This window comes from Pristis pectinata, chromosome 31 (assembly GCF_009764475.1).
Source record: "Pristis pectinata isolate sPriPec2 chromosome 31, sPriPec2.1.pri, whole genome shotgun sequence".
Lineage (NCBI taxonomy): Eukaryota > Metazoa > Chordata > Chondrichthyes > Rhinopristiformes > Pristidae > Pristis > Pristis pectinata.
The window spans coordinates 11,684,389-11,708,489 of NC_067435.1; the positions used below are offsets into that span (position 1 = coordinate 11,684,389).

A 24,101-nucleotide genomic window follows, 5' to 3' on the forward strand; every position below is an offset into this window, starting at 1 on the left:
GTGTTGAGACCTTTCAACTGGGCCGTTAACATTTCAGGTTGAGGACGCTCTTTCGAAAAATGCTGCAAAGGATTTTTGACGTGAAACATTCTCTGTTTCTCTCTCCACAGATGCTGCCTAACCTGCTGAGAATTTCCAGCATTTTCTGTTGCTTTTTCAGATTCCAGCATTTGCAAATTTTTACAGCAAATTAATGTTGGTATGTACAAAAAACAGTCATTGATTAAAACTGTAAAGATGTAACCTCGAGCAAGAGGGGCAAAAACATCCTCCCGGTGAAGTCCTCAACACTCTTTCTCTGAACCATGTACTACTCGTCTTCCGCTCCCCAACACACAATGAAAGTCACCACGATACTCACAGAGGAAGTCAGAGAGCCAGTCTGGCTGTTTGTAATGCACGATCGCAACACACAGGGTGTTGAGGGCTACCAGACTGAGCACAGTCCAGTAAAAGGCCTGAGTTTTCACTACCCGTCGGACAAAGAATCGAAAGCGTCTTTCCTTCTTACGGAAAAATGAAGAACCCTCAAGTTTGGCACTTTTAATACTTGCTCTTGTGAATGGAGACCCTGTCCCAGAGAGAGAACAACAATTAGTGCATCCATCAACACTCATGCTGCTCCTTGAGATGTCGTCTTGCTCTGAAGGTAAGGCTTGGCAGCTGCTCCATTAACAATCTACAAGCTACTCAATTGTGGGATCATCACAATGGTAGAATTCCGGGCCAGACATCTATCCCATAAATCTCACGGGCCACTGTTAGAACTCCAGGATGACGATCCTCAATTTAGTGAGGGAATTCCAGATCCTGGGGCCTCGGCAGCTGAAGGTACGGCTGCCAATCGGGAGGTGATTAAACTCAGGGAAGAGCAAGAGACTGGAAGAGCACAGAGATCTCAAAACAGTTAAGGCTGGAGGAAGCTACAGGGACAGGGAAAGGAAGGGGTGAAACCACAGAGAGATCTGAAAACAGGGACGAGGATTTTAAAACTGAGGTGTTGCTGAACCAGGAGCCATCGTAGATCAGTGAGCTCGGGACTAGGTGAATGGGACTCGGTACGAGTTCGGGCTTTTGAGTTGTGAGTTTATGGGGGAGGTTGTCCAGGAGTGTCCTGGAATAGTTAAGTCTGGAGATAACAGAACAAAGTCGAGGGTTTCACCAATCCATGAATAGAGGTGGAGTCCCAGTTTGGGAGATGGGAATAGGAGGCTCTCAGTGATGGTGTAGGAGCAAACGAGAAAGGCAACACAAAGTTGGTGTCTGAACCACGGGCGATTTATTGAAACCGGTGCACACCAGGGGGCCAGACATAGCTGATCTGCCCAAACACAATTTCAGGGCAGCATTATACACTTCTCCACATACCTGATTACACAGAAAACTTGATTAACTAAGTTTTGATTGTTACTGATCACATCATTACACATACTTAATTAACAGTAAAACTAGGTTTTCGTTACAGAATAAAACACTTAATTATCCACATCTAACAGCAAATGTGGCGTGCTGTAACATAATCATCAGGCTTCTGTACCTTGGTACAGTTACAGCAGCATCCCATCTCTCTATTGTTGAACATTATCAGTGGTTCCCTGTTACCTCATCAGCACAAGCCACATCCTATTTTACCAGTTATTAACCATCTCAATTCCTACCCCTACAGCAATGGCATCTCCAGTCCCTCCCCGGAGTTGATTACACAACGTCACGGGTCTCACTTCCCCACATCCATGATGCACCTTCCAAATGGGGAATTTTGAACCTGCTCTTCCAGTGCTCCTGACACATCCCACCGCGAATATACAGACACCTGCGGTGCGTCCAACACTCACCTACAGAGGAGATGTCTGCCAGGTGATCTTCACCCTCTTCAGGATTCAGTAGGTCAGTTTTACTCTTTTTTATTGTTCCTCTTCTCATAGCTGGGACCGACAGACAGACAAGGAGAAAAAGAATGAGGCAGCTCAGAAACACTTAATTCTTCTAATAACCCTGACTCGGCTTTTAGTAGGAAAGAGGAGTTTCTAATCCATCCGAGGCTTTTCAACAAGGAAGAGCACAGTTCTGGGAATTCCCTGCAAGTGCAGATGCATTCCCAGGAATTATTCACAGAGAGTGGCTGGAGATTCAGCTCCCTCCAAGTCGGGAAACATACCCAAGAAATCCACGAGGAACATAAAAAATTGGATTGGTAGGCTGTTCAGCTCCTCTTGTGTGCTCTGCTTTTCAATAAAGTCAGATCATTAACCTCAAATCCCCTTTGCTGCCCAGTCCCAACAACCCATGATTCTCTTGTGATATAAAAATCTGCCTCAGCCTTAAATATTCTTATTCAGTTAGTATCTACTGCTTCCTGGAGCAGAGAATCCCAAAGGTTCACACCCATCTGAGAGAAGAAATTCCTCCCCACCTCCAACTTACATGCCTCTTGGTTCAAGGTTTTCTCAACAGAGGAATCATCCTCTCAGCATCTACCCTTGTCTGGACCTCTCAGAACATTACAGCTCGTGCCCAGGGTTCTGTTCCTGTGGACTGTTCGTAACCTGAACAGTTTGCATTGGAAATGCGAGCCACGACCTGAGTTCCCAGGCGACAGAAGATGCCTGCAGCCCTGCAGCAGCCGGCAAATCCATCCCGCCGGTCTCCCTGACACTTGTACGTATGTACAGGCCGTACCTAAGTCAGGCATTCGTCAGATGGGGAAGACCTACGTACTCCAGTAAGATCACCTTTCATTCTTCTGAATCAGACTCTAGGGAAGTTCTTGCAAATACTACACACTTCCCAGGTAATTAGTAATTGGTTTATTATTGTCACATGTACCGAGCTACAGTGAAAAACTTTGTTTTGCATGCTATCCATACAGATCATTTCATCACATCAGTATATTGAGGTAGTACAAGGAAAAAGCAATAACAGAATGTAGAATATTGTATTACTGTAACAGAGGAAGTGCAGTGCAGGTAGACAATAAGGTGCAAGGGCCATGACGAGGTAAATTGTGCGGCCAAGAGCTCATCTTTATCGTACAAGAAGTCCAGTCAACAGTGGGATAGAAGCTGTCCTTGAACCTTCAAAAGGACTTCAAAAGCTTAATCATTATCCAAAACGTTCGAAGTGTGAGGTTTTGCTAAAGGAGAATTTGGGACAGAAATGTCTTCTCAATCACAAGAGCTAAACATGCAGCACAGTGCAGCACATCCAATGAGGTGGACTGCCCCGTCACTGTCCCACTCCCCAGACTTACCATCCGCAGTTGCCCGCCCTCCTGAACTTCCCCTTCCCCCATGTGGAGACCTGGATAAGCTGACCTTCTGCACCCTAGAGGTACCCCACCTGGCAGAGCAGGCTCTGGGCAGCAAGTAGGCCTCAAGCTTTATATTCTGAGGCCCCACTTTGGATACCTTTTGACTGATTGCTAGCTGCAAAGGTCTTTGAACTATTTTTAAATCTCCCTGATAGAAACATTGAAAAATGATTGAAACAGATTTGAGCAATTGAAAATATAAGATTATTAAGAGAATTTTTAAAAGTAATTAAAAGCACAGGGAGCAGCGCAGTAATGCAGTAGGTAGTGCTGCTTCCTCACAGCTACAGCAACCTGGGTTTGATCCAGATCTCCAGTGCAGAGTCACATTCTTCCTGAGATTTTCCCCCGGATACTCCAAGCATATCCCAAGTCCCTGTGGGTTGATCACTGTAACTTACCCCGACGTGTAGGTGAGTGGTAGAATCTGGGGGAAGTTGGTGGAAATGTGGAGAGAGTAAAATGGGAATAGTGTAGGATTAGTGTAAATGGCTGGTCGACGGTCTGTGCGGATTCGATGGGCCGAAAGGCCTGTTTGTGTGACCTTATGACCCTAAACTATGAACATTAAATAAAGTAAAACATTACCAGTGTAGGTTGGATATACCAATAAACTGAATGGTGTGGTCCTTCCTACACCAGCCCTCCCTGGAGTGGAGATGAGGGGTCGGATGGGAGGTGCACTCGATCCCTCCCTCCAGCCTGTCAGTGCTTTGCCACTGGGCTCAAAGGCGGATCGAGCGGCCCCCTTACTCCTTTGGGCTCCTGTGATTGGCCGAGCCTACCCGGAGATGCGAGGAGAGCCGAGCTGGGAACATCCACAAGCCAACAGCTCGACTCAGCCGAGCAGATCGGAATTCAAAGTCAGACCAGGAACAGGCCCTTCGGCCCAACTCCTCCATGCTGAGCAAGATGCCCCTCTAAGCTAGTCCCATTTGCCCGTGTTTGGCCCATATCCCTCTAACCCTTTCCTGTCCACGTACTTGTCCAAGTGTTTTAAATTTCGGATGCAATGAACAACTTATCACATTGTACGCGTTCTGCAGCTTGTGACCAAGGTTGAGTGAATGCATTTTTTTAAGAAAGCCTTACCATCAAAGGGTGATTTTTCCTCGGTGTCTGTCTCCTCCTCTGCCAGGATAACCTCCTCTGCATGAAATGAATAGTCAAATAACAGGAAAAAAAATGAGAATATGATGAAGGGACCAGTCATAAATTATATCTGTACAATATGTCCTAAAACAGTATTATACATTCATAAAACACAAGATTAATTTGATTGTTGGGAATTTTGACATGACAAATTGCTATTAGTTATTCAATATCTTTAGAGAGTACGTTTCAAGTTAATGGCAGTATCTTCATTGGCATTAAGCATCTACCAAATACATAAGGGCGAAACTCCCAGTAAAATGACAATAAAGTATCAAGGGTGCCTTGCCCAACACACAGTCTGCTGATTCAACTCAACGCCGACCTGCACAGGGGAAGCCACAATCAGTGTTTATGACTCTCACCAACTTTTATCGATGCACCATAGAAGGCATCCTATCTGGATGTATCAGGGCTTGGTACGGCAACTGCTCTGCCCAGGACCGCAAGAAACTGCAGAGAGTTGTGGACACAGCCCAGTGCATCAAGGACACCAGCCTCCCCTCCTTGGACTCAGATCGTACAGGTCAATTCATTACACAGTGCAGTTACATTGAGTTAGTACAGAGTGCATTGAGGTAGTACAGGTAAAAAAGAGGTCTTTACCTCTCACTGCCTTGGTGAAGCAGCCAGCATAATCAAAGACCCCACCCACCCGGGTCATTCTCTTTTCTCTCCTCTTCCATCGGGCAGAAGCTACAGGAGCCTGAGGGCACGTACCACCAGACAAGGACAGCTTCTACCCCACTGTGATAAGACTATTGAACGGTTCCCTTATACGATAAGATGAACTCTGACCTCACGATCTACCCTGTTGTGACCTTGCACCTTATTGCACTGCACTTTCTCTGTAGCTGTGACACTTTACTCTGTACTGTTATTGTTTTTACCTGTACTACATCAATGCACTCTGTACTACCTCAATGTAACTGCACTGTGTAATGAATTGACCTGTACGATCAGGATGCAAGACAAGTTTTTCACTGTACCTCGGTACAGGTGACAATGATAAACCAATCCCAATCCCAATACAACACTGACAGCTACAGTACCCCAGACACTGGCTCCATCCTTCTTCCTGAAGCTTAAGTTCACTGTTTGCAGCCATGGGATCTTACTTCACCCCGGATGGATGTTCAGACCACCCTTCACTAGGGTACCCGTGTCCATGCTACTGGCTGACATCACTCCTGCCTCAGCTCACGCACTGCTTGAACCCCCATCCCTGCCACCTGCCACCCCCAGCACATCCCTGCCCCGGCCCCCCCCCCACCCCCGTTCCGCTCTCCCTAAACTCAAGGTCACCCAAAACTCTTCCTGACTCATAGTGGGCCCCACTCCCCCATCAGCCTTCTGCTCGCTGACTCACAATGGCTCCTGGTTAAGTTTTATTTGCCTTCAAATCCTTCTGTGGTCAAAACCTTCTCACCCTCTCGGCCATCCTGCAGTCCCCACTCATTGCTCATCCCCAAACATAATTACTTCCCCAATGGCGGTTGAGGTCCACAGCTCTGGAACTCCCTCTGTGTCTCTCTCTACTTCTTTAAGACACTCCTTAAACTCCCTTATGTGACTCGGTCAACATTTGATTCACAATACTCCTGCGAAGCCTTTGGAACATTACAAGCACTTGCATGTAAAACAATGCAGGCTTTTTCATTGTTGTTGTGGGTCCTTCCTCCAGTTATAATCTCCCCTATGATTTCGGATCCTCCATTCAGTGAAAGCAATTCCTCCCAAACCACTCTAATTTCTAACCCCTCTATTAAGTCTCCTGGCTTTTTGTGTTTGGTGAACATCTCCACCTCTCCGGCCCCTTGAAATGTCATTACAGCTCCTTTGCCTTCACTTCTTTCCTAAAATTCGGTGCCAGAATTGGCCCAGATGAGTGATTACAAGAAATACATAAAGTATTAGTATAATTTCCTTACTATTAATTAAGCTAAAGAACCAAGTTGCAATTTAAACAGTTTTCTCAGCTTGATGCGTCATTTGTTGATTACACCAGTATCCTCTCCAAAGCAATGCCGTTCTGTGAGTGATCTGCTCACGATGTGCAAAGCTTTGAACTCTGTAAGGAACACACAGAAACAGGGGTGGGGGGGGGGGGCGAAGGGGGGGGAGGGGCAGACCAGTCCCACACACCCACCTGGTCAAGCATCTCCTTACCCACCAGTGGCAGAGACTGCAAGTCCTACATTGACCTCGTCAGCCAACTCAGAACCCGCAGAACTGGAAGGGAGGCAAGTCATCCTTGGCGTCCAAGGACCACCCAAGAACAGGGGGTAAAGCCCAGCTCAGTGTGCTTCTATTGTCTGAATCCCACGCTTACCTGCTTTACAAATCCACTCCAAGTAGCCATTGAGCTCTCTCTCAATCTGCTGCTGCCTCCTCAGTTTTAGGAACGCTCTCCTATTCTCTACCCTCTCCCTCTCTTTGGCAAACTCCCTGCAACAAAGATACTCCCGTTAGAGCAGTGATAATGGACATTCAGCAAGAACTGTACTCCCTTGCTCAAGAATTGTTCTGGCCTGCAGCATGCCAGGATTGAATTCCACCCAAAATTGCTGATTTCAACCCTGCTCAATCACAAGGTAGGCGTGCCAGCATCTTTACTTTCTTAGGAGGTTGAGGAGGTTCAGCTTGTCACAGAACACTCTAACAAACTTCCACAGATGTCCTGTTGAAAGTATCTTGACTGGTTGCATCATGGTCAGGTACGGCAATTCGAATGTGCAGGAACGTAAGAAGCTGCAGAGAGTAATGGACTCAGCCCAATGTATCACGGGCACATCCCTCCCCACCATTGAAAGTATCTGCAGGAGGTACTGCCTCCAGGTCGCAGCATCCATCAAAGATCCCCATCATCCAGGCCATGCCATCTTCTCACAACTGCCATCGGGCAGGAGGTATAGAAGTCCCACACCACCAGGTTCAAGAACAGCTACTTCCCTTCAACCATTCGGTTCTTGAACCAACCGGCACAACGCTAATCACAAGAGTTTAGCAAAACTTTGATCACTTTGCACTAAAATGGACAAGTTTCTTTTTTGTTCTAATTGTGTTCTTTCTTGTAACAAATGTGTATAATTTATGTTTTTCTTGTGAATGATGCTATGTGCCTGTGATGTTGCTGCAAGTGTTTCATTGCACCTGTGCAAACATGTACTTGTGCACATGACAGTAAACTTGACTTTGACTTTGCCTGGATGGTTATCCAGTGAAGAGAAAAGCTGTGGAGCCAATCATTCCATCAGTGTAAATCCTGCCAGGGTATCGAGACGGCTCTTTCCCCTCATTACTTTGAAGGCAAAGGGAAACTGAACCTCAGGAGGGTGAGGGGGATCAGAAGTGTAAGACTGAATATCCATTCCCTCCACTACTGGCAAACTCTGACTGCAGTGTGTCCCATTTAACAAATGCCCTGCAGTGGCTCGCCAAGGCCTCTCTGCCAGCACCTTGCAAACCTGCTGCCAGTCCTTCCTCAATGTTGGGGCCCCTCCTGCAATTCCCTACCCAACAACACTGTGGAAGCAGCAGGACCACAGCGGTTCACAGATGGGGAGCAGCAGGACCACAGCGGTTCACAGAGGGGGTTTACCCCCTCTGGGGTAACTAGAGATGGGCGATAATAGCTGGCCTTGCCAGGTACTCCTACACTCTGGGAGTGACTTTAAAAAAAAACATGGTTTTGAGAGATTGAAAAGTGTTATTCATTTGAAAAATTGAATAAGTCACACAGAGGTTTTCTGCTGTCCTCGGGTTGCTTTACATTTTATAAAGCATGGTTCCAAACTTCAGTTTTCCTTTTTACAAGGAGTTAACCATTTCCTCACTGCTTGTACTTAAGGCAGCTACAGCTTCATTCAATGATTTGGCTTCCACAATTCCCTGGGGCTGAAAATCCCAAACATTCACGATCTCTTATTCTGAACTCATACTCTCTGGTTCTAGATTCCCTCACCAGGGAAAATATCTTCTCAGCAACTACTCCAGCGTAATTAAATCTGATGTGATTATAATACGACAGACTCAGACCCACAGTGGAGATGAAAGCAGATAATGGATGTCCCTTCTCCAGAGAATGAGTCCCTCATTCCCTAAGGCAGATGGATAGGAGAGATTACATTTTTAGTCCTACCTGGGCACAATCCCTCAACTCTTTCTCTGGTACATTGATGGCTGCATTGGTGCTGCCTCCTGTTCTCACACAGAACTTGACCATTTCGTTACTTTTGCAGCCAATTTCCACCCTGCCCTCACCTTCACATGGTCGATCCCTGACTCTTCCCTTCCTGTTCTGGATTTCTCCGTCTCCATCCCAGGAGACAGAAGAGTGACTGATATCCATTACAAGCCCACCAACTCCCACAGCTCTCTCGACTACCCTTTATCCCACCCTGCCCCCTGTAAGGACTCTGCTCCATTCTCCCAGTTCCTCCATCTCGGTCATACAGGTGTCTCCGAAATGCCTTTCTATTCCCTGAACAGTGGCTTCCCCCCTATCATTGTTAACAAAGCCTTTGACTGCATCCCATCCATTTGTCATGCCCCCCACTCTCACCCCTCCTCCTCCGGGCCAGAACAAGGATAGAGCTCCCTGATCCTCGCCTTCCCTTCCACCATCCACTGCATTCAACAGATCATTCGCCGGAATTTCCACCACCTCTAAAGAGATTCCACCACCAGACGCACCTTCCCCTCTCCTCCCCTTTCAGCATTTTGCAGGGACCACTGCCTTCGTGACTCCTTGGTCCATCCTTCCATTCCCACCAACCAACCACCCCACTTCCTATGGCACTTTCCCTTGCAACCACAGGCACTGCAAAGCTTGCCCATTCACCTCTTCCCTTCCCACCACCCAGGGATCCAAACAGCCCTTTCAGGTGAAGCAGTGATTCACTTGCACTTCTTCCAATCTGGTGCACTGCACTGGGCGTTCACGATGTGGTCTCCTCTACAATGGAGAAACCAAACACAGATTGGATGACTGCTATGCAGAACACATGCGCGGGGGTGACCCTGAGCTTCGCATTGCCTGCCACTTCAATTCCCTATCCCACTCCCACTCTGACATATTGGTCTGTGGCCTCCTGAACTGTCACAGTGAGGCCCAATACAAGCTTGAGGAACAGCACCTCATCTTCAGCCCAGGCACAATGCAGCCTTCTGGACTCAATATTGAGTTCTACAACTTCAGGTAACTTGATTTCTCTCTGTATTCATCACCCATCTGTGATATTGGCCCAGATTATTGTTTTTTTTGTTCTCCTTTTATTTCCTCTCTGGGAGTGGAGGACATACCCAGCATGACCTGCCGGGCATGCCTGCCTGCTCTGCATTTTGCAACTCTGATATTCTTTTGTCTATGTTCTCACTCTCTAACTGCTCCCATTCACTCATTGACCAGATAACCTTGTTTGGACTTTATCCCCATGGTCAGCCTGGTTTTACCCTATCAGTGGCATCCCCCCCTTCACAACCCTTCCTGCAGCCTAACGAGCTTCATTTGTCTCCTTCCCAGTTCTGATGTAGGGTCTTCAACTCTGCTTACATCTCCCACACATTCTGCCTGACCTGCTGAGTATTTCCAGCATTTTCAGTTTTTATTTTAGATTTCCAGCATCAGCAGCCCTTTTGATTTTCAGGAGAGATAGTGTCATTTTTCTAGAGTGATGAATAGTGATGGCAGACCAGTGGCTGTCTGGCAGGAGACAGGCAGAGATATTTTCCACATCCCGTTCAGAATCTACTTGGTGAGAGCTACAAAGGGATAATCTTCCTCTATCTGGGCACAGCCATCACTCAGCAGGTTCCACTCTTGCCTCTTGGGTCAGAACGTTGCGAGTTCAAATCCCACACCTGAACTTTGAGGAGAAAGATCTATGTTGAAGCTCCAGCGCGGTACTGAGGGAGTGCTGCATTGTCAGAGCTGATGATTTCTTAGCCTGCTCTCTCTGTCCAGTGGATGTAAAAGAACCTCTGATGTATCCCTGAAGACTGGAGGACTTCTCCCTAGTTGCCTAAAATCAGAACTTTATCCCTCATCCAACATCACAAAATAGATGATCTGGTCAGTATCACATTACTGCTTGCTGTGTACTAATTAGCTGCCTTTCAACAACACTGACTGTACTGCAGTAATATTTCAACGCGTGTGAATTGCTTTGGGATGTCCCGAAGATGCTATAGAGATGCTGAACTTTTGTTCTCTATTATAATGCGATCGAAGTGTTAAAGGGAAGTAGATCAAAGGTGGCAATGGGAGAGTTGGGCTGGTGCCTGTGGTTGATAGGACAGGGGTGGTGGGGGCAGCAGGAGGATGTTCCTCAAAATATCTGAGGAAGCCATGTTTCATCACCGCAATCAAAACATCATGGCCTGCAACAGCAATGAATAGGAGAAGTCTCTATTAGTCACCCATCTGGGATATTGGCTCAAATTTATTGTTTTTTTGTTCTTTTACTTCCTATCTGGGAGTGGAGGACATACCCAGCGTGACCTGCCGGGCATGACTTCCTGCCCTGCATTTTGCAACTCTGATATTCTTTTGTCTATGTTCTCACTCTCTAACTGTTCCCATTCACTCACTGACCAGTGAGGTGTACAAGATGATAAGAGGCATAGATCAAGTGGACGGTCAGAGACTTTTTCCCAGGGCGACAATGGCTAACACGAGGGGACATAATTTTAAGGTGACTGGAGGAAGGTATAAGGGGGATGTCAGGGCTAAGTTTTTTCACACAGAGAGTGGTGGGTGCATGGAACGCACTGCCTGCAGAGGTTGTGGGGGCAGATACATTAGGGACATTTAAGAGACTCTTAGACAGATGCATGAATGATAGAAAAATAGGGGGCTATGTGGGAGGGAAGGGTTAGATAGATCTTAGAGCAGGATACGATGTTGGCACAACATTGTGGGCCGAAGAGCCTGTACTATGCTGTAGTGTTCTATGTTCTAAGTCACTTCCATTAGCTGACACTTCACAATGAGCTTGACATTGAGGTCCGTGAGCTGACGGAAAGTGGACAGCAGGCATGAGGCACTTACCCTGACAGGACACCGAGCACAAGGTTCAGCATGAAAAAGGAGCCAATGATGATGAGGGGGATGAAATACAACCAGTTCCAAGTGTTCCCCAAGGCATCGTTGCTCTGTGAGAAAGAAAGGAAAGAATAAATTAGCCGTCCGCGTACACTCAAATCCCCGCCACTCCTCTGCATCCCCCTGCGGGGGTGGGGGAGGTGGTGGTGAGGCTCCATTGTTGTCTCTCTCTGTCTCATTGGTACCAAGCTCAGCCCTACAGTGCCATCAGTTCCCTCCTACTCTCAAACATACCTATTCACCAGCTCTTCCTCCCGCCATTCCCTCACTGGGGAGGAGGGAGGTGATGGCAGTGGGGAGAGGTGAAAGGAGGGGAGTACGGGAAAGGGGAGAGGAGGCAAAGGAGGGAGGGTTGGGAATGGAGAACAGAGAGGACGGTAGGGGTAGGGCAATAGGAGAGGACAGAGGGAGGGAGGGAAAGGAACGGGGGGTTGGTGGGAGTGGAGTAGGAGAGGGTAGACAAGGGTAGGGGCAGTGGGGAGGGGAGTGTGAGGTGGCAAAGGGTAGGGAAGGGGAAATGGATGAGTGGTTGGGAGGAGAGGAATAGGAGAGGGCAGAGGAAGGTGGGAAAGGAAATGAGGACAGGAAGGGGAGGAGGGAAAGGTAATAAAAATGGGTAAATGAGGGGTTGGTGGGAAGAAGGGAACATCTAACGGTTCAAGAGGGTTACCCAAGCTTTAGTCCCTCTCCCACTCAATGTTTCCATCAACTGACAAAAAACACCAGGGGGTCTTTTAGTGGTGTTTCCATTTATGGAGGAAATCCATAGCAAATCATCCCTGGACCACAGAGTTAAAGACACGACTCAGCACCTGCACATTGAACTCCACTTCCGAAACTCATGTTGACTTCATTAGGAATCATAGATATACATCCCTAATAAATCCACTAGGGAATTCTTTGCCCAAAGTGTGGTAGAATGTGAAACATGGTCCCACAGGAATAACTGATGCAAATAGCAGAGATACATTTAAAGAGAAGCTGGGTGAACACATGACGGAGAAGGAAAAAGAGGTTAAGACTGACAGAAGGTGAAGGGAGTGTGAGGAGGCTCGTGTGGAGCATAAACAGCAGGGAGGAGTCAGGCTGAATGGCCTGCTTCCGCGCTGTACTTTCTCTGTAACTGAACGTTGGTCATAAGGAAGTGAGGAACGCATGATCTTCATTACTTAGGAAATACTGAGCATAATTTTAAGGTGATTGGAAGAAGGTATGGGGGGAATGTCAGAGGTGAGTTTTTTACACAGAGAGTGGTGGGTGCGTGGAACGCACTGCCCGCAGAGGTTGTTGGGGGCAGATACATTAGGGACATTTAAGAGACTCTTAGATAGACACATGAATGACAGAGAAATGGAGGGTAATGTGGGAGGGAAGGGTGAGATAGATCTTAGAGCAGGATAAAATGTTGGAATAGCATTGTGGGCTGAAGGGCCTGTACTGTGCTATAATGTTCTATGTTCTATTACTTGCTGCAGATGCAGGTCTGGTTCCCTGGACACCTTACTCCTCCTCTTTACTCCCAAGTCAGTCACCCTCCCTCTGAGACTGGGTTTGCACATTAACAGTGTTGGGGATGAGAAGCCTTTTAATGGTGAAGTGGTCAATGGTGCCTCTCATTTAAAGCCACAAACCCACCACAGTCCACCTGCAAAATCAAACAAAAGCATGTAATTCTAACCTTCTAAAACTATTTATTCTCTTTCTCACAATCTGTCAATCTTCTAGCTAATGCCTGGGGTACAAATGACATATGAATTTAGGAGCAGGAACAGGGCCTCAGTCCCTTGAAATTGCTCCACTACTCAATAACATCACTGCTGACCTGATTGTAAACTCAACGCAGATTCCCTGTCTATCCCCAATAATCTGTCACTCCCTTGTTTATCAAGAATTTATCTACCTCTGCCTCCCCTTGTAAGGGCACCGGGCATTTAGTGCCAGTGTAATGTACCCAGTCCAGTGCTAAGATTCTTGTACCATTAAAATAACGAGTTGGCAGGCTGAATTATCATAAGGACATCACTGGCAAACTCAATGATACTGTCAGCAGATAACACCCATCAGTATTTCCTGAGAGTGGTGTCACAGGTAGACAGGGTGTTGAAGAAGGCGTTTGGCACACTGGCCTTCATCGGTCAGGGCACTGAGTATAGGAGTTGGGACATTATATTGTACTTGTACAAGGCCTTGGTGAGGCCGCACCTTGAGTATTATGTATAGTTTTGGTCAGCCTGTTATAGGAGGGACGTCATTAAGCTGGAAAGAGTGAAGAGAAGATTTATGAGGATGTTGCCAGGACTCGAGGGCCTGAGTTATAGGGAGAGGTTGGGCAGGCTAGGATTCTTGTACCATTAAAATAACGCTCCATTTATTCCTTGGAGCGTAGGAGACCTTATAGGGGTGACCTTATAGAGGTGTATAAAATCATGAGGGGCATAGGTAGGTTGAACGCACAGTCTTTTCCCCAGGGTTGGGGAATCAAAAACTAGAAGGCATAGGTTTAAGGTGAGGGGGGAAAGATTTAAAAGGGACCTGAGGGGCAACATCTTCATGCAGAGGGTGGAGAGTGTATGGATGAGTTGGGCCGAAGGGCCTGTTTTGTGCCGTACTACTCTCTGACTCTATTTGTCATCATCAGGGTAGGACTGTAATCAGCAGCAACTTCTCTAGTAGAACTTTTCCCAAGGACCAAGAACAATTCCTCATTCCACAACCGGTGCTCCCGGAGACAAGTAGAGGTGTTCAGATCTACATAGCTCATTTTGACAGTAGATGCTGTTACATCTTCAACTGGCCCCTTTCTCCGATCTGTTCAGTTACCCATCGACCAACATTTCAAAAGCCAACATAAATTGTGGAAGTCATTTGAAGTTCACGAGCCAAAACTGTGAGTGGAGACTTCAGAAGACTATCACTTCAGATTTTTTCATTCATTTCCAGAAGGTAGGCACCTCTGACATCTATTACCCATCTCTAATTACCCTTGAGAAGATGGTTGGCCACAGTTGTGGCTGCTGCAATCCTTCTGGTGAATGTTCTCCCACAGTACTGTTGGAGAGAGTTCCAGGAGTTAGACTGACCGACGATATGTTTCTAAGTCAAGGTGGGGATGGAGGTGTTCTCAAGCACCCACTGCCCTTGTCCTTCTGAACAGTAAGGGTTGTGGGTTTGGGAGGTACTGTAGTGCATTCCATAGATGGTGCACACTGTAGCCAAAGTACGCCAGCGGTAGAGGGAATGAATACTTAGAGTGTGGATGAGCTGGCTTTAGTGAAACCCAAACTAAGCATTAGTAAGGAGATTAGTAAGTAGGTGCTGCTTGACAGCACTATTGATGACACTTTCCTTCACTTTGAGGATGAGTGGTTGGTAATTAGCTGGATTATAGGGTGGGAAAGAAGGGTACAACATGCTTGCCTTCATCAATCAGGGAATTGAGTATGAAAGTTGGGAAGTCATGTTACAGCTGTAGTAAACTTTGGAGGATTGTGTGCAGTTCTGATCTCCCTATTACAGGAAGGATGAGGAGGCTTTAGAGAGGGTGAAGAAGTTTAGGATGTTGCCTGGATTAGAGAGTATTAGCTATAAGGAGAGGTTGGATAAACTTGGATTGTTTTCTCTGGAGCGGCGGAGGCTGATAGAAATTTATAAAATTATGAGAGGCATAGATAGAGTTGATAGTCTTTTTCCAAGGGTGGAAATGTCAAATACTGGAGGGCATACTTTGTGAGAGGGGGAAAGTTTAAAGGAGATTTACAAGGCAAGTTTTTTTTTACACAGAGAGTGATAGGTGGCATCAGTACTGATGCAGGGTTTCGACCTGAAACGTCGACAATCCCGTGCCTCCCACAGATGCTGCTCGACCCGCTGAGTTCCTCCAGCGGATTGTTTGTTAACTAGAGGCGTTAACGTTTCTTAACGTTAACTAGAAAATGTAAAATCGACCAGAGTATTTACCACTGGGGCAGCTATTCTGCAACCACTCACTTTCTCCCATTAAAATCAGCCACAAAATGTCCACCTACCACCTTCGAAACACTGGGAATTAATCGGCAGGTCAGCAGACTAAGAACTGCTGTGATTATGTTTCTTAATTGCACTTATCACAAACTTTGACAACACCTCCCAAACATGCAACTTCTACCACCACAAAGGACAAGGGCAGCGGGCATATGGGAACACCACCATATTCAGGTTCCCTTCCATCCTGACTTGGAAATATATCGCCAGTCATCCTTCATCATTGTGTCTCGACCTTGGAAAACCCTATCCTGCCGCACTGTGAGAATATCTTCTCCACTGAGACTGCAGTGTTTCAAGATGGCAGTTCACCACCACCTTCTCAGGAGAAGGTGTTTAGTTGCACGTGTTACAGTGCGTTCCAGAAGAAAAATATGAATTATTAAAACCACAGCATCCTCTACTGGTTAGCCTGTGAGTTAATCAAGACTTACTTGCTGTTGATAGATTCCCACTATAAACTTCTTATTATTCATTCTTTTATTTCCATAGCACCCTGTGTTTTCCAGCCAATGAAACATTTCAGAGTAATATAGTCAGTAATATATCCACCCCCTCCCTCCCACTCCCCCAAATTTCTTCCAACAACAAATATATATGGCACCTTTAAAGTATGCAAAATGTCACTGCAGTGTTATTAAATATTGATACTGTGTCACAAAGGGAGATATTAAGGACAGGGAAACAAATCTTTGGTTAAAGAGGTAGATTTTAAGAAGTGCCTTTTAGAATATAAGAAATATAAGCAGGAGTAGGCCATTGAGCCCCACATGCCTGCCCCACCCTTCGATAAGATCATGGCTGATCCTTCATCTCTGTGTCACCTTCCTGCATTAACTTCATTAACTCAAGATCCAGGAACCTATCAGTCTTGAATGTACTTCTGAGCCTCCACAGCCCTCCTTGGTAAGAGAACCCCTGGAAAGGATCTGGCCCAGCTGGCGGGGGTATTTGCAGAAATTTTTGAACTTCTCCCTGCTTCAATCTGAGGTTCCCACCTGCTTTAAGCAGACCACTATCATCCCAGCACCTTAAAAAAAAACAAGGTAACGTGCCTTAATGTCTACTGCCCGGTGGCTCTGACATCCACCATCATGAAGTGCTTTGAGAGGCTGGTAATGCACACATTGACTCCTGCCTCCCAGACAACCTCGACCCACTGCAATTCACCTACTGCTGAAACAGGTCCATGGCAGATGCCATTTCACTGGCCCTACACTCTGGACAGTAAAGACATCTACGTTAGATTATTGCTTATTGACTACAACTCCGCCTTCAATACTATAATTCCAAGCAAACTCACCTCCAAGTTTCTAGACCTAGGACTCAACACCTCCCTTTGCAACTGGATCCTTAACTTCCTGACCAACAGACCGCAATCAGTGAGGATAGGCAGCAACACCTCAAGCAGGATTATTCTCAACATTAGTGCCCCACAAGGCTGTGTCCTCAGCCCCCTATTCTACTCCCTGTACACTCATGACTGTGTGGCCAGATTCTGTTCTAACTCCATCAACAAGTTTGCAGGTGACACCACCATAGGGGCTGAATCTCAAATAACGATGAGTCAGAGTACAGGAAGGAGATAGAGAGCCTAGTGACATGGAGTCCTGACAACAACCTGACAAAAAAAAAGAGCTGGTCATTGACTTCAGGAAGGGGGGGCAGTGCACATGCTCCTGTTTACATCAAGGGTGCTGAGGTCGAAAGGGTTGAGACCTTCAAGTTCCTAGAGGTAAACATCACCAATAACCTGTCCTGGTCCAACACGTAGATACCATGGCCAAGAAAGCTCACCAGCACCTTTACTTCCACGGGAAGCTAAAGAAATTCAGCACGTTCTCTTTGATCCTCACCAATTTTTATAGAAGGCAGCCTATTTGGATGCATCACAGCTTGGTATGGCAACTGCTCTGCCTGGGACCACAAGAAACTGCAGAGAGTTGTGGACACAGCCCAGCACATCACAGAAACCAGCCTCCCCTCCATGGACTTTGTGCACACTTCTTGCTGCCTTGGTAAAGCAGCCAGCATAATCAAACACCCTACTCACCCTGGACATTCTGTCCTCTCCCCCTCTCCCATCGGGCAGAAGATACAAAAGCCTGAAAGCACATACCACCAGGCTCAAGGACACTTTTATAAGTCTATTGAATGGTCCCCTAGTATGATAAGATGGACTCTTGACCTCACAATCTACTTCGTCATGGCCTTGCACCTTATTGTCTGCCTGCACTGCACTTTCTCTGTAACTGTAACACTTTATTCTGCATTCTGTTATTGCTTTTCCCTTGTACTACCTCAATGCACTGATGTGATGAAATGATCTGTATGGATGGCATGCAAAACAAAGTTTTTCACTGTATCTCAGTACCTGTGAGTATAATAAAACCAATTTATCAATATGTAGCCATGAATCTGAACTTCTGCTTTAAGGCCAGGGTTGTTATTCTCTGTGACAAGTAGCAAGGGGGTGGGGGGGATCAACAAGAGGTGCATGTGACAATATTAAACCAATTTACCAAGCTCTCTGGCATGGTTACTGTACAGCAAGGTGGCTTGATCTCTGACCAGCTGTTTAGAGAAAGATGTGGCAGTGTATGGGTAACTGGCATCTGCCCAGATGGTACTGCAGCAAAGGATGTATGGCACTGGGTCCCCAAAAGAGGGAGCAAGAAACCATAAAAACATCATGCCACTGCCTAGAAAATATCAAGGACTTTAGAAGTTACCATTACTGTCCAACTGTCCCTGGTTTTGAGAGGCAGGACTCAGTCAACACCTCGGGTTTGAACTTTCACAGGCTCATGATGCCTGGACCTCATGTTGTCTTTTGGATCCTGTCACTGACTCAAAGGGAAACATGCATTTACAGTGCAACTCAGTGCATTACTCAGAAACAGCTCAGAGCATTTCACACACAATGAACCAGCACGCCATCTGCTCAGCACATGAAGGTTGAAGCGCAGTCCTCTATCTGCAAGGGCATCTCACTCACTCTCCTCAAAACCTTTCTGTCTCTTTACTTGTCCCACTCCCTCCCCTCTCCCACCCCGGCCCATCACCTCATTAATCATTTCATCTCTCCTGCCTTCCACCTTCTTTTATTTTACCTTAAATCTTGTTTTTATCTCTGACCAGTTCTGATGAAAGGCCACCAATCCGAAACATCAGCTCTGCTTTCCTCTCTACAGATGCTGACTGACCCATTGGGTGTTTCCAACAGCTTCTGCTTTTATACTCTCACTCCTTATCACAAACTTTATGACCAGCTTCAATGATTCTTTCTAACATTGACAAGAAAAATTGCCTCAAAGTATAGCTATCGTTACATCATCATGTCATAACAGCCATTTTCAAACAACTATGCGGTCAGTCTAATGTAAAAGGTGACAGGATATTAAGAAGGTGACAGATATAAAGAAATTTTATCTTATACTTAAGGAGGCTACTGCTGATCAGGTCTATATTAGCTCCCAGGGCAGCAATTCCATTGGCTTCGTCAGCCCAGTCCTTATTTCCCCGTACCCCTACAATTTATTCTCTCTCACACAAACCCATTTGATTCTTTTTTGCCGTTAAGCTACATTAAGGTGTGATTTCCAGTAGCCAATTAACTTTGGAATGCCGGAGGAAGAATTTATCCCAGGAGAAAACCCATGCATTCACGGGGAGAATGTGCAAAATCTATGCAAACATCCTCCAAGGTCAGGGCTGAACGTGGATCTCTGGAGCAGTGAGGCAAATCGTTTCATGTGTACAATAAAGTGCCACATACATGTTGGACTATGTTTCCAAAGTTCAGCTCGATAGTCTTCAATGCAGCCAAATGGAGTTCAACAAGCAGATACTAAAATACCATACTGCACTAGTGTACCGTAATACTGTACTACATGTTCAGAACTGATGGCTATTTGTGAATTTCTCCCCTGCAGGTCCATCAATGCAGTATGCCAGGATGCAGGAAAGTGCTATAATTTCAGCCTGGATTGCGATTCCAGACCTGGTCTGAAGGTGAAACCCACAGCCTTTTGAATCGAGTGCAAGTGCCACAAAATGGGCCATACTGATATTGGCCCCTGTGTCCGGGAATCACTCCCTGTGCCAGTAAATGGAGGCCATTCCAGATGTACAGAAACACAGAGTTTTTGTTAAAGCTGAAACTTTCACCTGAGAGCTAAGTGAAGAAGTTCTTCCTCACTCTGCTTCCTTGTAGATTTTGATTATCACTTCCCCTTTTTCCTTCCTACAACCTTGTTTTTATTTATCTTTGTGCAGAGAGAGAACAGGCTGGGAACCATTCCTTCAACCATCTGTTTATTCTTCATGAAGTGTGGGCACATCCTCAAGAAGACGGCAGTGACCCACCTCTTGAACCACATTTAATGGAGGAGCTCCCACAGTACTGTTCGGGAGGGAGCTCCAGGATTTGATAACCAGCGGCACCAGCTCAAATCAGGGTGGTGTGTGACTTGGAGGGGAACCTGCAGGCGGGAGTGTTCCTATGCACCTAAATTGGTAAATTAAATCGGTTTATTATTGTCACATGTACCAAGGTGAAAAACTTTGTTTTGCATGCCATCCATACAGATCACCATATTGAGGTAGTACAAGGGAAAAGCTATAACAGAATGCAGAATAAAGTGTTACAGTTACAGAGAAAGTGCAGTGCAAGTAGACAATGAGGTGCAAGGTCATGATGAGGTAGATTGTGAGGTCAAGAGTCCATCTTATCATACAAGATATCTACCATACTTACAAGAGCGCAAGACCACCTGTTGTTCTGGATGGTAGGGGTGATGGGTTTATGACGCATTGCCTGTAATGGACTCTTAACACACATTCTCCTCTACAAAATTGTAGCAGGAAATCAGGTCCAAACTTGCAGGCAGGAGCATAAACCTCTTCCCTCCTCCTTTCCTGAGCTTTGGTAACACTGAGGCTAACTGGGAGGAACATGGCCTTCCACACGTGTCCCTCATTTGACCGATACACCAAGGGATATACTTGAGGGAGCAGATGGAGCCGAGGTTTAATGTCTCATGTGAAAGATGGCACTCCCTCAGTCCTGCATCAAAGCATCAGCCTAGATTTTTACAATGCAGTCCATGGAGTGGGAGTTGTATCCAAAACCTTCTTGGTTTTACTGCCTCTGTGAGTTCCAGACTTTATTCTCTCTCTGAAGCATTTGGAATGCACATTATAGGCACAAGGCTGCACCCACGCACTGTGGCACCTGCTATGCTCTGGCACCTTGTTGTCAAGTAATCCATCTGAGAAATAATTACTTTGCTCCCTGAAGGAAACATTTCTTCTGCACATACACAATCAGGTCGCAACCATTATATCAACAAGATGAACAATGCACATAATTAGGAGGCTCTAACGAGTTGATTAAATCAATGATTCAAGGAATCATTCCCATTAATCAGCATTTATACCAGATTTAACACCAAACACCCACAAGTTGTGTGCAAGGAAGAAACTCCCAGTAAAATATTACCATCAGTTCCCAAAACCAATTAGCTGCATTGTCACCTTATGGATGAGAGGTTAAACAGAAGTCCATCTGCCCTCTCAGCCAATGTAACTTAGCACATCTATTCATGTGTACGTCTCTTTGATTCTGCACTGCTGATTAATTCTGCCTGCCTTATCCTTAGTCCTTTAAATATTACACATTGATTTAATTCTACATTATTGTGGACGTAACTCACTCTGGTGATCACTTGGATTGTGATACAGTCTGACCACAGCTTGCAACATGTTGCTAAAGTCTTCCCTAAGCCCTTCTTATTTTATAATACAAATATCATACCTCTGACAACATTAGTGATGCAAATCCCCTTCTGATTGAACCATCTTCATCATAATTGCCTTCTACAAGACCTTGAATTCTCCGATATAGGAATATAATGGCATCTTTCCGATAGTTTTGGTCACCCTGCTATAGGAAATATGCCATTAATGTGGAAAGAACGCAGAGGAGATTTACGAGGTTGTTGCAGGGACTCGAGGGACTGTCTTATGGACAGAGATTGAGCAGTCTGGGACTTTTTTCCATTGAAGTGTAGGATAATGAGGGGTAATCTTATAGAGGTGTATAAAATCACGATGGGCATAGACAGGGTGAATGCGCACAGTCTTTTTCCCAGGGTTGGGGAATCAAGAACTAGACGGCATAGGTTTAAGGTGAGAGGGGAGAAATTTAATCGGAACCTGAGGGGCAACTTTAGGTGGAAAAAGAGAGTGGTCTGTATATGGAATGAGTTGCCAGAGGAATTGGTTAAAGCAGGTACATTAACAACCTTTAAAAGGTACTTGGACAGGTACATGGATAGGAAAGGTTTAGAGGGATATGGGCCAAACGTGGGCCAATGGGACCAGCTTAGATGGGAATCGTTGGCATGGACCAGTTGGGCTGAGGGGACTGTTTCCTTGCTTTTTGACCCTATGACTCTATTTGATGTTTGACGATTAGTCCCACAAAGATGTTTCGGTGGGGAGTCTAAGCTTATCAGAATTCTGAAAGATTGGTGAACAGGTTTCAACCTTATAACGATTCTTAAGTTTACCACTGAGCACTGTTGGAGACAGAAGCAGACACATCAGCACTAGCCTAATTACGTACGTGTTGACACATAAATCTTTGGTCACATTGCCATATTGCAGGGTTCTAAACAGGAGCTTATACCACGATAAACAATTTCTTTATCATTCCCTTCCATCTTCTGCCCTGCTTGAAAAGTTCAGCACAGACACACTGGCTTCCCCACAGCAGGCTGGGATAGAATTTTTGGTCACCATGAGTTTATCATTTCTTGATGAAGGTTTCGGACTACAGTCTCTAAAATGACTGTAGCATCCCTGACTCATGGAAGGAAAAGAAGCCATGAACCAGGCCCTGAATGTGGTTCCATGGTTGCTATGGGAACAATGTTCATGGTAGGGTCAAATAACCTGTTAACCCTTAATCAACACACAAAGTACTGGAAGAACTCAGCAGTTCAGGCAACACCTATGAAGGGAAATGGACAGTCAACGTTTCGGGTTGAGACCCTTCATCTTAACTCACGTTTCGGGTCAAGACCCTTCATCTGGACCCTCTATATTCTTTGTGTGCTGTTCCAGATTCCAGCATCTGCAATCTCTTATGCCTCTGTTAACACTTAATGATGATTAAAGGTTAATAATGATTCAAAACCGGGCAACTGTACGTCACTGTGGATCAGCACAGGATGTGGTCAGTTTTGGTCACCCTGTTATAGGAAGGACATCATTAAGCTGGAAAGAGTACAGAAAAGATTTACGAGGACATTGCCAGGACTCGAGGGCCTGAGGTTATAGGGAGAGGTTGGGGAGGCTAAGGCTTTATTCCTTGGAGCGTAGGAAACCGAGGGGTGACCTTATGGAGGTGTAAAAAATCATGAGGGGCTTAGGTAAGGTGAATGTACACAGTCCTTTTCGCCAAAAACTAGAGGGCATAGGTTTAAGCTGAGAGGGTACCAACGCTGCTGGTATGGCCAGCATTTATTGCCCATCCCTTATTGCCCTAGGTAGTAAGCTGCCTCATGAACTGCTGCAGTCCGTATGGTGAAGGTCCTCCCACAGTGCTGTCGAGTGGTGACTTCCAGGACTTAGCCCCAGTGATGATGAAGGAATGGTGATCTACTTCCAAGTCAGGATGACGTGTGACCTGGAGGGAGCCACACAGACTGCACCGGTTCATGAGGCAGCTTACTACCTAGGGCAATAAATGCTGGCCGTACCAACAGCAGGTCATGGTGCTTGCAGGCACCTGCTGCCACTGTCCTCCTTGGTTGGCATGGGCATAGCTGTAGTGCATTTTGTAGACCGCAACCCTATGGCCTTGGGGTGCAGAAGTGCAACGTTTCAGCTGGTGAACAGGGTGCCGATCAAGCTGCCTTGTCTTGGATGATGACGAGCACTGTTGGAGCAGTTTGCCATTGCACTCCTGACTTGTACCTCCAAGGTGGAGGGAAGTCTTTGGAGCATCAGGAGGTGACTCACTCACTGCAGGGACCCAGCCTCTGACCTGCTCTTGCAGCCACAGTATTTGGCTGGTCCAACTGAGCGATCAGTAGTGACACCCTGCCCTGTCCAGGGTGCTGGTAAGACATGATCTAGGTGGTGAGCTGGGGCATTTCATGGGGCAGTTAAGACTTAACCACGCTCCTATACATGTTCAGTCAGCTTTTGATCAGACTGGGTAAAGATACCAAACGTCGGTGGGCTTTTACCACATTCTGAGAGTTACATGGTCACCGGACCCGTTATTATCTTGTTCAGAACATTGTACACTACAGCACAGTACAGGCCCTTCGGCCCACAATGTTGTGCTGACATTTTATCCTGCTCTAAGATCTATCTAACCCTTCCCTCCCACATAGCCCCCTATTTTTCTATCATTCATGTGTCTATCTAAGAGTCTTTTATATGTCCCTAATGTATCTGCCCCCACAACCTCTGCAGGCAGTGCGTTCCACGCACCCA

The 24,101-nt window shown here is 46.1% G+C and overlaps 1 protein-coding gene across 4 annotated transcripts in view; it reads right to left on the reverse strand.

Moving 5' to 3' along the window:
* Window positions 1-24,101, reverse strand: part of LOC127585070 (voltage-dependent P/Q-type calcium channel subunit alpha-1A-like) — a 486,564-nt gene that overhangs the window by 195,610 nt on the left and 266,853 nt on the right. For all 4 annotated transcript variants that reach the window (XM_052042225.1, XM_052042224.1, XM_052042223.1 and 1 more), the window contains exons 10-14: window positions 11,514-11,617; window positions 6,795-6,910; window positions 4,403-4,459; window positions 1,836-1,925; window positions 362-571 (exon numbers count right to left, since the gene is read on the reverse strand). In XM_052042225.1, the coding sequence (XP_051898185.1) occupies window positions 362-571; window positions 1,836-1,925; window positions 4,403-4,459; window positions 6,795-6,910; window positions 11,514-11,617 (577 nt within the window). The remainder of the gene's footprint in view (window positions 1-361; window positions 572-1,835; window positions 1,926-4,402; window positions 4,460-6,794; window positions 6,911-11,513; window positions 11,618-24,101) is intronic.